General features: G+C 39.3%; 1 protein-coding gene across 1 annotated transcript in view; it reads right to left on the bottom strand.

The window, feature by feature from the left end:
• The window catches only part of CDH22 (cadherin 22), a 645289-nt gene that overhangs the window by 62230 nt on the left and 569061 nt on the right, over window positions 1–13998 (bottom strand). Inside the window, exons 6-7 of the mRNA XM_073606249.1 lie at window positions 11682–11849; window positions 1201–1388 (exon numbers count right to left, since the gene is read on the bottom strand). Coding sequence (XP_073462350.1) covers window positions 1201–1388; window positions 11682–11849 — 356 coding nt within the window. The remainder of the gene's footprint in view (window positions 1–1200; window positions 1389–11681; window positions 11850–13998) is intronic.

The following is a 13998-nucleotide window of genomic DNA, read 5'->3' as shown; positions in this document are numbered from 1 at the left end:
GCACACTGGCAGCAACTGATGGGCACACTGGCAGCAATTGATGGGGCACAGTAGCAGCAATTGATGGACACGGTGACAGCAATTGATCAGTACAGTAGCTGCGTTTGATGGAACAGCGGCGGCAATTTATGGGTACAGTGGCTGTGTTTGATGGCACAGTGGCTGTGTTTGATGTGCACAGTGGCTGCGTTTGATGGGCACAGTGGCTGCGTTTGATGGGTTTTTTGTTCAGTTTGTTTGCGCCCTCCAAAAATTTTGAGCACCAGCCGCCACTGTGGCAGACTAATAGGTAAAAGGCCTGTGCATATCATGCTACAGAAGCAGATCCTACTAATATGGGATTGTTCCTAAATAGATCACTTGTAGGGCCATATATACAATATTGGTATTAGTTTTGGACGTAACATTTTAAATGTAACGTAAGTCTTGGGAGGGTTCAAAGGTGGTAACTAAATATACAAGAGGTTTAGTGTCACTTGAAGTTTTAGTTTTGGATAGGGAGTGGAAACCTGTCAGGTTTTAATCACAGTTTGTGTCTCCACTGGAAAGATTCACCCTCTTAAATTGTCCCATGGACCATTCTCAGCGTTTTGATTACTGTCTGTTTCCCCAACTGGGGAGATTCATCCTCTCTCTCTGTGTCCTGATGACCATTGTCAATAGGACAGAAAGTGAGGGGAAATCTAGAATTTTATGGAAAAAGAGGGGAAATCTTCCAATGGAGACATGAGTCCTGGTGACAGCTGTCTAAAGCCTCGTACACGCGATCAGATTTTTGGACGACCGAACGTACGTTTTTTGTTGCATGCTAGTCTCACATCGAAAGTGAAGAGGTTACTCACCATACGAAAATTCTCGTAGGACAGAATACAACTTGAGAAGTGACGTAATGTGTTGACTAGTTTTGTATATATTCTTTCGTTTCTGAGCATGCGTAGTCTTCCGCTTATGATTTTTTTCGTACGAAAATCGTACTGATTAAACAAAAATTGGACTTTGAATGTTAAAATACACTAAAACTTACATTTTGAAAATAATTATGTACATAGTCCGTTCAAATACAGGAGTGGAGCCTTTAAGAGTTGAACTATTGCTGAGCTATTTTTCTTGGGTGGTTTCATCCAATATTTATTACTGATAATGCCTCATTACAACTGTTCTGTATATTTCAGCTTCATCTTTCATCTCTCTAAACCATACCTGAAAAATGCTGAGGATGGCCTCCTGGGTGACTGCATCAGTTGTAACGCTGAACAATGCTGCCATCTCTTGTTGTTGAATCTGATAAAACATGTCTGTGTTCTCTCCTACATCAGCATCTTCAGCTTTCAGTCGTCCAATCACTGAGCCCGGGGGAGCCGTCTCCAACACACTGAACCGGTATAGCTCTGAAAAGTGGAGAGGTGGTCTGTAACATATTAATGTCTCCTTTGATTTCATTTTTTATTCAATTCCTTTGCTATGTGTAGCAGTTAAATGAATAGACCTCCCAGCAATGTCATTACTAGGCTGCAACTAGGGGGAGCTCTAATGGGCACGTTTTAATTACGTTATCCATGTTCACTTTTAAAATATGTTTGCTTTTACATCCAATATGTCTGCCTTTTTATTCTATATGATAGTACACCTCTGTAAAATTAATTGGTGTGTTTTTTTTCTTGTGACCTGCACTGCTAGTATATTGAAAGTATTTATGCGTATGTAGTGCTCCATTTCTGCAAGTGAGCAATAAATGGTTCATGCTTTTCTTTGCCCCAGGCCTCAGGAAGGTGGGTGCCTGGGGCTGAACAATAGAAAATATGGGTGTATTTCCCTACCCGGACACCACAGGTGCTGCGTACAGCCGCTCATAGAAATCTATAGCTGTGTGTAGCTGTACACAGGTATAAACTGGTACTTGTGTAAATATGTGCATGCATATGGATGCATGCCCCTGGAGGCAGACAGTCTACATTCAGGGTTGTATTTTTGTGCAGCCCTTGATTTCTATGGGTGGTTGTATGCAGCAGCTGTGATAGCCAGGTGAGGAAATACATCTGAGTTTTACATTATACAGCCCCAGGCTGTGTCAGTGTCAGCAATAAAAATTCCCATCAATAACCCCTAGCATTTATTAGGGTCTACAATCATACCCCTTAGCAAGTGTCAATGTAAGCAATAAGTCCCAGCATGTGTCAGGGCCAGCAATGATAACCCTCAGCAAGTGTCAGGGCCAGCAATGATAACCCTCAGCAAGTGTCAGGGCCAGCAATGATAAATCACATGAATAACCTCCAGCATTTGTTAGGGCAAGCAATAACTTCTAGCAAGTGTCAGCAATCATAACTCCCAGAAAGAACACCCAGTAAATGTCAGGGCAAGCAATAAACCCCAGCACAATAATAAACTGGAAGTAATATTTATTGATGGGGTAGGAGATCACTCCACCCAGCAGAGCAAGGTGTCGGTGACAAGTGCTGGAGGGCATAGTGTTCCCAGCATTTTTTTTCTTAAGAATGGCTCTATAGATGGAGATTCTATGGGACTACTTAAAGCAATTTTGGGGGATACTATAGCATACTAAAGTATCTTCCTTGCAACACAAAAATTTGAGAAAATATGAAGATCCAAAATATTAGTCATGGATAGAGTGCTATTGCTTCTTGCAGTATGAACTATGAACTACATGCAGATACAAAATTGATTTATAAGTACCTTAATGGCCTTATAAATTCACCAGTGTGCTGCTGAATTTTCAAGGACACACGACAGATAGTGATAGCTTGTACATCACCTGGCCTTCCTTGTCTCTGTACCCTCTGAATCCTCCTCTGACAATAAACAAGCCACAAACCTAAACAGTTCAAGCTCAGCATATGATGAAAAAATGCAGGTTACCTTTGAAAACTGTCGAAATGATCTTTAGATCTAGAGATGTAGGCATCTGAACATATATCTAAATGTCAGCTTTCCCTGTAAAATTTGGGCATGCCCCACTCTTTTCTGGGCCTCCATATTAGTCAATGAGGTCACTCGTCTCACTAATGGATCAATAAAAAAGCTCAGACGGTAAGAGGCAGCATGTTAAGGAAAGTTCAAATTTGCATTTTTTTCTGCATGTATAAATGAAAGTGAACTAGTTTGTGGATATTCAAGTATTTACATATTTTTAACACGCATTATTAAAAGGGCCTTAACAAACCCTCACTGACCTCTGAAGCTGCAAGCACTGTGGAGCAATTTGCTCTTAAAGTTCAAAGCAAACGTGCTAAAGTTATTCCCTCACCAGCTCAGCTGGCTCTTCTGCTCCTTTCCAATAGTGGTTGAGCCTTCATTCAGTTTTAATTAATTTGCGAAAAAAGTTTTCTTGGAGGTGGAAACTTGTCATCTAGTCTATTATGTAGAGAACACAATGCAATGCATTGTATGCTCCACACAATGCTCAACATTTTTTAAATGAAATGTAAAATGCAGGAGCATTGTGAAGCATTTCCAGTGATGTCCTGTGGTGTGCAGAAAGTGCATACCACAGGTCTTTATAAATACGCCTCTTAGTGAAGTACTTTAAACAGCTGGTGCAGAACCTAGGCAAGATGTCTTGGCTTCCAGCAATCCTTCAGGATGTCTACTGTGATTAGAACAATTCAGAAAACTTGGAGATTTTGTTACCTGTTCTCTCTTTCGTTATTCCCAGCACTAAACCATATGCCTCCTCTTTATTAGTTCTTTATATTGTTTCTGTTTCTTCTAAACTGCACTGTAAAGTCTACATTTAATAATCTATAATACAAGCTTATTTCAGTGTAATTTCTGCCTTCAAGCATTACCTCTGTTGGAAACTTTGACTGCTAAATTGAGCTTACAATAGCGGATTTCAGAAATTGCTAGTACTATGATAAACAGAATGACAGACATCTGATATTGGTAAAGCTAAAATATATTTTTTCATCACCTAAATGGTAATTGATAAAACTGTAGAGGACTTAAAATGAAATTATTTTTGACATATTTAGCGCACACCATATCCCATATCAACCTACATACAACTGTACTTATCTCAAACCTACCATAGCAACCTCTAGGTATTACACTAATTAATTTCTTCATAAAGATTTAATTAAAGACAGTTCAAGTTATTCTCTTGTATCTAAAATGAAACCCCTCTTAAAGTGGCAGTAAGCTCTGCTTTTGAACCTGTACCTACAGGTAAGCCTATAATAAAAATAATAAATACATTCAGCGCAAAATAATATTACTAAATTATGAACACAAATTAATTGTGTGTTGCACAGCCAGACACTGTACAGAGATTTCACACCACCAAAATGTTAAATTGAAATAAATGCAGTGTAGTGTCCAACAATAAATAAATGTGTCCAATTACTTCCAAATAGTGAAAAAAACTTTAAAATACTGTGAAAAATAATAATGTGAAAATATATATATAATAAAACACCCAGTGTCTTCACTCTTCATGCGCAGTGCGTATCCTTCACCAGATAGAGTGCCCGCTCACCTCAATACAATGAACAGAACGCTAATCGCACCCCAACCCAGATAAATATCGTCTCCTCCTTGATTCCCAATAGACCGGTCCACTGCCCGAAGCACTCCTCCAATTCAGCTCACATGTCATATAAGGCAAAAGGGCATCGACATAGTGTAATCGGTTTGATTTCTTTATTAAAATTCCCTGCAATAAAATTACACTTACAAGATAGCAAAATCAATAGCGCTAAAATAATCTTTCCAGCTGGCTCACCACCATGTACATCGCAATCCCGGTGTGACGTCACAGGCTCAGGTCCTCCCTAGACACGTTGCGTCCCATAATTGGGCTTCTTCAGTAGGCCTATTCTGTAAGTGTAATTTTATTGCGGGGAATTATAATAAGGAAATCAAACAGAGTACACTATGTCTATGCCCTTTTGCTTTATATGACATGGGAGCTGAATTGGAGGAGTGCTTTGGGCAGTGGACTGGTCTATTGGTGATCAAGGAGGAGACGAGATTTATCTGGGTTGGAGTGGGATGAGCATTCTGTTCATTGTATTGAGGTGAGCAGGTACTCTATCTGGTGAAGGATATGCACTGCGCATGAAGAGTGAAGACACTTGGTGTTTTATTATATATATTATTTCATGTTATTATTTTTCCTAGTATTTTTAACCTTGTTTCATTGTTTGGAAGTAATTAGACACATTTATTTAAATCACTTGGACACTTACCTTTATGGGACTTTGATTTGTTTGTCTGGCACTGCAGAGCAGAGAGACGCCAACCATAGAGACCTGTTCATGTATATTTGGGAAGACACATATCCTTGGGAACAAGGACATACTGGTACTACTCACTGATCTGGAGCCTTATTGAAAGCTCTGACCAGCTACCTACCTTATTTTCTGTACAGCGGACACTGTTCAGCTCAATCGCTAGAATCAATTTGCTGCTGTTCATCAGGCAAACAATAAACTGGGAACTTTCTGTTCCAAGATCTTACTACTGCTTGGTTGGCACCCATCTACACCCCCACTGACACAGTTGCCTCACCTATTTTCTTTATGGAATCATTTTGCATGAGTAAAAACAAATTATGACTATATTTACCTCGATCCTATACCCTGACGAAGGTGTATAACAAGAAACACATTGGTTACCGGAGATTACTATTTACCGGAGAGTATCATTATCTCTTTGTCATATTTTTCATGTAAATTGTGTTTTGTTTTTGTTTTTATTTTTGTTGTTTTTTCATATGTATGTATATTTTGTACAAACTTTGTGTTTTTTTTATATCGATTCTATTTGATCGTAGACTTTTCTGTATATCTAATAAACAATTTTTCGTACTATACAAGTGTATGTTGCCTTTAAAGTCCTATTGAAGGGGGATTCCTCTTTTTCTTGATTTGTTTGTATGTTGAGTTTGGTGTTGCGCTACACTGTATTTATTTCAAGCCTATAATACGGCTTACCTGTGGGTACAGGCACCTTTCTCAACCAGGTTTCTTCAGAGGTTTCTAAGGGTTCCTTTAACTATGGGTGACTTCTTCCTCTCAGATAAGTAACCACTGATAACAATAATATTTTTCGCTATCTGTAAGGGGGGTCCTCTCAATGACCACAAATGTAACTGGTAACCATCACACTAATGTAGTCTGAGTTGTAGATATAGTAATTATTAGTAGGGGTTCCTTGAGCCCCAGAAAGTTTTCTCAAGGGTCCCCCTGTGTTAAAAAGGTGGAGAAAGGTTGAGGTACAGTGATTATCTCCTAAACTTGCAGTGTTTAGGAGATATTCACACTGGAAGCAGCCGGTGGCGTCACCGGTGCAAGCGCACTGCGCTCTGAAGGGATGGCATGGCGTCCCTCCAGAGCTCTGTGCTGCAGCAGTGACTCCCATGCACATGCGAGTGAGTGATGCCATTGTGGCTTGACCTATCAAGCAAACCCGGAAGGAAGATCAGGTGAAGATGGAGACCTGTCAGCGGCGATAGCATGCCGCTGGAGGACTTTGTTTTTTTTTTTTTTTATTATTATTTATTTTAATTATATCCACTAACAAAAACAGATCCCGTAAATTGCAACATGATTACATTTGATATATACATTTTACATCCCCCCCGTAAATCCTCCCTTCTCCTCCCGCCCACCCTTCTCCAACCGTCCCCATCTATACCTTATCTAAATTTGAAATTTTCTCTTTCTTCCAGTTCTCCTGATTCACCCTGTCTTATCCTCCTACAGCCTCCACATATCTCATCGTCTTCTTAAATGCCTTCCACTCTTTCTATCTACTTCTCATTCTCTCTATTCCCTCTTCTCCACAGTATCTCAGATATTTCATGTTATATGCCTCTTCTACCTTTCCAATCAAATCTTTTATTGTGGGGCGCTCTGTTTCCTGCCAGTATGTTGGTATCTGACATTTAGAAAGTAAAATAGTGATGGTATTTACGCTGTGAAAAATAAAAATGTGGGAGGGGCTAAAAATAAAGTGTAATGGTGGAGCCTAAAACGTTATGTGTTGAAGACAAACAAGTGCATGCACATCAAATTGAAATATGTCAAGTAATACCTAGTGCAGTAGGATAATCACAAGACTGTTTATATATAGAAATAAACACGTGTAGACAGAAAATGTATAGCAAACATATGTGTCATAGAACTACATGATTGCTTATATGAAAAATAAATCCATGAAGACTGTCAAAGTATATGAAAAAAAATGACAGAAAAACTTCATGTGATAAACCAGTCCATGTAAAAAATTGATCAATCCCACCACCAGGAAACAATCGTGTACCAAATGTAGTCTTCAGTGATAACATCTCTGTGTCTGTAAGCAGCTCACCTTACTGCTGTAAGGTGTACATCATAGACTGGTCGCAGATCACAGGTAAGGATGGTTGCTGCAAAGGTGAAGTAATATCCAATATGTTGCTTGGATGGCCCCAGTGGTGGATGTGAAGACGATATATAAAAAGGGTATAAAAAATATATATAGCATACCACCGCAATGGACACAGTGGCAGAGGGACAGATCAGAAAGCGATGCACTCACTTTTTTAAAAAGGAGCATAGGCATCAATCCACGAACGCCGGGTTCGTATGCCCTTGTTGTGAAAAGCTTCAGTCCGCTCCTGCTCCCCAGTGCCCATCAAGTAGATATAAGTAAAACATGAAGAGAGAATATACATAGCATAATCCCATATGTAAAAGCCGGTTTATTGGTAAAAGATAAAAAAACCAAACTCACATGTAAGATCGTATACCAAGTGGAGCACCCACGAGCGCCAAGCTCTTCTCCTGCCGTCAAACTGTGAGTGTACCCAGCACTGGGTACACTCACAGAACTTTTTCTGTCATTTTTTCATATACTTTGACAGTCTTCTTGGATTTATTTTTCATATAAGAGATTATGTAGTTCTATGACACATATGTTTGCTATACATTTTCTGTCTACATTTGTTTATTTTTATATACATACAGTCTTTGGATTATCCTACTGCACTAGGTATTATTTGACATATTTCGATTTGATGTGCATGCACTTGTTTGCCTTCATTACAAAACGTTTTAGGCTCCACCATTGTACTTTATTTTTAGCTCCTCCCACATTTTTATTTTCCGCAGCGCAAATACCATCACTGTTTTACTTTCTATCTTTTTTCTGTTTGGATCAGGATCATAGGTTTTTGCAGCAGTGTTCCTTAGTGTAGACCCTTTGACAGCGTGGGAGTCATTTATATATATATATCTGACTTTTAGCTGCATTGATCAGGTGAGGTATCACAGATTCTTTATATTGTTTTATTGAACTTTCTATCCCGTGGAGCAAGCACGTCCAAGGTTATTCTAATATTTTCTCTGTTAGTAATTTCTTTTATTAACTGCAGAAATAAATATATACGCTGTGCTTTCAAATATACTCTTCACATTATATATATATGTGATAATCAAAGTGCAAATATGCATGTGAGTCACACACCACGATACATCCAGTAACTAGTGACTGTAAAAAGTGGCAATAGTGCAACAAATAGTTATTAATACTTAAAAATGAACATATAAATGAAAATAAATAATCACACTACCCTGTTTCCCTGAAAATAAGACCTAGGGTGATTGTCAGTGATGGCTTCAATATAAGCCCTACCCCCCAAAAAAGGCCTTCCCTGTTTCCCTGAAAATAAGCCCTACCCTGAAAATAAGCCCTACAAGGACTTCAACTAGGGCTTTTTTGGGGGGTAGGGCTTATATTGCAGCCATCACCGACAGTCACGCTAGGTCTTATTTTCGGGGAAACAGGGTAGTAAAAAGTGCTATAACGTGCATCCATATGGTGATTTGTTGTATCAAAATTATTGTTCATAAAATCATATAGTTTTCATAAAATCATATAATGTTCATAAAAATATATAGTGGACTCAATCCACTAAAACATATAGATTAATAAATTTTATTAACTGTAAGATCCCTTTCCAAAAGCTTTTTATTTTTGGGCAATCCCACCATAAATGTGCCATCGTTCCCACTACTTTACATCCCGGCCAACAGTATGGTGATTTCCCTGTTTGATATTTACTTATTTTGTCTGGGGTTATACCTTGTGAGGCATTTAGAGTTTATCTCTGCTGTGATATGCCCCGTACACACGATCGGACATTGATCGGACATTCCGACAACAAAATCCATGGATTTTTTCCGACGGATGTTGGCTCGAACTTGTCTTGCATACACACGGTCACACAAAGTTGTCGGAAAATCCGATCGTTCTGAACGCGGTGACGTAAAATACGTACGTCGGGTCTATAAACGGGGCAGTAGCCAATAGCTTTCGTCTCTTCATTTATTCTGAGCATGCGTGGCACTTTGTGCGTCGGATTTGTGTACACACGAATTTCCGACAACAGATTTTGTTGTCGGAAAATTTTATAGCCTGCTCTCAAACTTTGTGTGTTGGAAATTCCGATGAAAAAATGTGTGATGGAGCCTCCACACGGTCGGATTTTCCGACAACAAGGTCCTATCACACATTTTCCGACCATGTGTACAGGGCAATAGAGTCAACTGCTGAGTTATGTACCAATCTCAAAATGTTTCCTAATTTTTGTTTATTCCCTCGTGTTCCCAATTCTTTTTCCCATTTTTTTTATGTATGGCAGGGCCTCCAGCCCCTCCTCTGCCATTAGAATTTTATAAATCCGTGATATACCATTTTTTGTATTTGATGCCATACTCAGTCGCTCTAGCGGCCTTAGATATTCCGCTGATCTTATTGGTTGTGGCAAAGTTCTGACAAAGTGTTTTAACTGGAGGTACCGCCATTCATTAATCACCATCAAATCTGTCTTGTGTTTTAATTCTTGAAATGTACATATTTTCCCCTTTTCTGTTATATCCTTTAATTGGGCATTTCATTTTTTAGCCAGTGTCCAAATAATTTCCCTTTTCCCGGTCTAAAGTAATTTGTTTCTTTCAGTGATATTAGTGGAGAATTATACTTCCATTTACCTTGTTTATGTATTAGATCCCAGATTCTAAGGACATTTCGTGTCATTGCATGTGTATTCACACCCAGTGCTCTATATTGAGGTGGGATCCAAATGATTCTACCCAAACGTGTATCACTCATTATGTTCTCAATTTGTACCCATCTTTTTTCATTTTTCTCTCTTGTCCACTCCATTACTCATGATATTAATACAGCCTTATAATATTTTTTAAAGTCTGGTACCTTTAGCCCACCTTGCGTTTTATCTCTCCTTAAAACTGAGAATGAGATTCTCGGTTTCCTATTCTGCCAAACGAACTTGGTTATTATATTTTTTATTGTTTTAAAATATGTCTGAGGTAGGGGAATAGGCAACATTTGAAATTTGTACATAACTTTTGGTACTATTACCATCGTTATGGTATTTATTCGTTCTATCCATGAGAAGGACCTTGTTGCTATTTTTCTTATTTCCGTTTTTATTTCATTTAATAGTGGGATGTAATTTACCTGGTTTCATTTCCTTGGGGATGATCTTAATCTTATTTCTAAATATTTTAATTCTGCCTTCCATGTAAAGTGAAATTCTTGCTGTAGGCACCGTTCTTCCTGTTTATTTAGGTTTCAAATCTCTAAATTAGAAAGATTTATTTTTAAGTTTGATAATTCTCTGTAATATTTCAGAGTCTTCATTAGATTGAGAATTGTAATCCTAGGGTTAGAAATATAAAATAGTAAATCATCAGCATAAGCTGCTATTTTATGTTCCTCCTCTCCTATCTTAATCCATCCTATATCAGGGTTGTTCCTTATTGTTGCCAGCAGGGGTTCTAATGATAGCACAAATAATAGGGGTGATAGGGAACACCCCTGTCTCGTTCCGTTGTACATTTCAAAGGGGGAGATAAAGTCCCATTGACCATCACATTTGCAGTAGGATGCTTAAATAAAACTTTAATCCATTGGACCATCCTTGGGCCCACCCCCATAGCTTCCAAGGTGTTCATCATGAATCTCCAGTCTACTCTGTCAAAAGCTTTTTTTTGCGTCAATTGACAGGAGTAAACCTGGGGTATTTTCCTCTCTAATTTTCTGAAGCAAGGCATTGGACAGGTGGCTGGGAGGCAATTTTCCATCTCCTCACTGCCTGTTTTTACCCTGTAAAGACCATACCGCCACGCCGCAATTGCATGTATTGCACACAGTTGCAGTGCTGTTGCGTCATGGCCCCATTCACTTGAAGGTGACAGAGATATGATTTTTGTAGTGGCCATGGCAAGTGTACAAACCCCTCTAACCACTGTGTTAGATTAAATGGAGATGGGGCAGTAAAACACAAAACATTGTGACCCATGCCTGACAAAGAGGTCCTGTGTGGTCCTGAAAAGTTGCACCTTACCAATGTTATGTGATCCTCTGAATAAATGTTTGTACAATATCTTAAAGATCTGTGGTGTGCTGGTAATATACATTATACCTTGGTCTATGATGATGATGTGCGATGGGAATATTATATATGGCCAGCATTATTCATATAACCAACTTGCAAAGAACTGTGATGAGGATATTAGCTTTTGTTATTACAACCTCTAGCTCAATGTCAATCATAATGTATTTGGTAGAGTGGCTGCAACCTTGCAATAGCTGCTACGTGAAGTAGATTCATACCTATAAAACCAGATTCATTCTTGTTCTCTCTGACTTACTCTGGGGGAATCTTGGTGGATTGTCATTCACATCAGTGATCACTATAGTGACTGTTGTTGACCCTGAAAGTCCTCCCAGTTGACCAGCCATATCTGTGGCCTGGATCACAACATCATAGCGGTCCTGAGACTCTCTATCAAGGTCTGACACTGCCGTCCGGATCACACCTAGATAAAAAAGGAATAAAGGAATATAGGAGTAAAAAGATGCAAGATACATTCACAGCTCAGCATCTCAGCAGTGATGTCGGAATCAGGAGAATCGTCCATTCATCAGTATTTGATTTGCCCGAGTATTTCCATGTTGGTCTGTCTGATGTGTGGAGGATCACACAATAAAAGAGGCCAGGCAATCATAATTCATGGATTGTACGAGTCCCTGCAGGTTGGACAGCTCTTCATGCATACATTCAGAGAAAAGCAGTTGGTCTGGATTTTGAATCAAACTCAACATGACTTTAAGGCAGCTGAATAATGCAGCCAGTTTTAATAGCGGTTACCAGAAACAATTCAATGTGTCCCTCCAGGTCATGTTTATTGTGCTCCCCACTATGACCACATATGTTGTGGCTGCACGGTCCCACACCGTTCAACAGACATAATTGTATTTTACACTCAGTAAAATGTTCATCTCTAAATACATCAACATAATAAAGACATAAAATAATAAAGAGCACCTGTCTTTAAGAAATATTGGGCTGCCATTGCTGCCCCTCCCCCATATGAAAATGCTAGTTGCATGCTTGTATGTTCTATATTTCTAAAATATGTAAAATAATTAAAGTATATGTAAACCTTCACCTTGTAAATCAACCCATTCAGTTTAAAACAGAAATAAAAGTATGAGTATGTATATATATATATATATATATATATATATATATATATACACACACACAGTGGGGATGGAAAGTATTCAGACCCCCTTACATTTTTCACTCTTTGTTATATTGCAGCCATTTGCTAAAATCATTTAAGTTCATTTTTTTTCCTCATTAATGTACACACAGCACCCCATATTGACAGAAAAACACAGAATTGTTGACATTTTTGCAGATTTATTATAAAAGAAAAACTGAGATATCACATGGTCCTAAGTATTCAGACCCTTTGCTGTGACACTCATATATTTAACTCAGGTGCTGTCCATTTCTTCTGATCATCCTTGAGATGGTTCTACACCTTCATTTGAGTCCAGCTGTGTTTGATTATACTGATTGGACTTGATTAGGAAAGCCACACACCTGTCTGTATAAGACCTTACAGCTCACAGTGCATGTCAGAGCAAATGAGATTCATGAGGTCAAAGAAACTGCCTGAAGAGCCAGAATTGTGACAAGGCACAGATCAAGCCAAGGTTAGAAAAAAACATTTCTGCTGCACTTAAGGTTCCTAAGAGCACAGTGGTCTCCATAATCCTTAAATGGAAGACGTTTGGGACGACCAGAACCCTTCCTAGATCTGGCCATTTGGCCAAACTGAGCTATCGGGGGAGAAGAGCCTTGGTGAGAGAGGTAAAGAAGAACCCAAAGATCACTGTGGCTGACCTCCAGAGATGCAGTCGGGAGATGGGAGAAAGTTGTAGAAAGTCAACCATCACTGCAGCCCTCCACCAGTCGGGGCTTTATGGCAGAGTGGCCCGACGGAAGCCTCTCCTCAGTGCAAGACACATGAAAGACCGCATGGAGTTTGCTAAAAAACACCTGAAGGACTCCAAGATGGTGAGAAATAAGATTCTCTGGTCTGATGAGACCAAGATAGAACTTTGTGGCCTTAATTCTAATTGGTATGTGTGGAGAAAACTAGACACTGCTCATCACCTGTCCAATACAGTCCCAACAGTGAAGCATGGTGGTGGCAGCATCATGCTGTGGGGGTGTTTTTCAGCTGCAGGGACAGGACGACTGGTTGCAATCGAGGGAAAGATGAATGCGGCCAAGTACAGGGATATCCTGGACGGAAACTTTCTCCAGAGTGCTCAGGACCTCAGACTGGGCCGAATGTTTACCTTCCAACAAGACAATGACCCTAAGCACACAGCTAAAATAACGAAGGAGTGGCTTCACAACAACTCTGTGACTGTTCTTGAACGGCCCAGCCAAAGCCCTGACTTAAACCCAATTGAGCATCTCTGGAGAGACCTAAAAATGGCTGTCCACCAACGTTTACCATCCAACCTGACAGAACTGGAGAGGATCTGCAAGGAGGAATGGCAGAGGATCCCCAAATCCAGGTGTGAAAAACTTGTTGCATCTTTCCCAAAAAGACTCATGGCTGTATTAGATCAAAAGGGTGCTTCTACTAAATACTGAGCAAA

Source organism: Aquarana catesbeiana, linkage group LG12, assembly GCF_042186555.1.
Source record: "Aquarana catesbeiana isolate 2022-GZ linkage group LG12, ASM4218655v1, whole genome shotgun sequence".
Classification (NCBI taxonomy): domain Eukaryota; kingdom Metazoa; phylum Chordata; class Amphibia; order Anura; family Ranidae; genus Aquarana; species Aquarana catesbeiana.
This window is presented reverse-complemented; position numbering and strand designations above follow the sequence as displayed.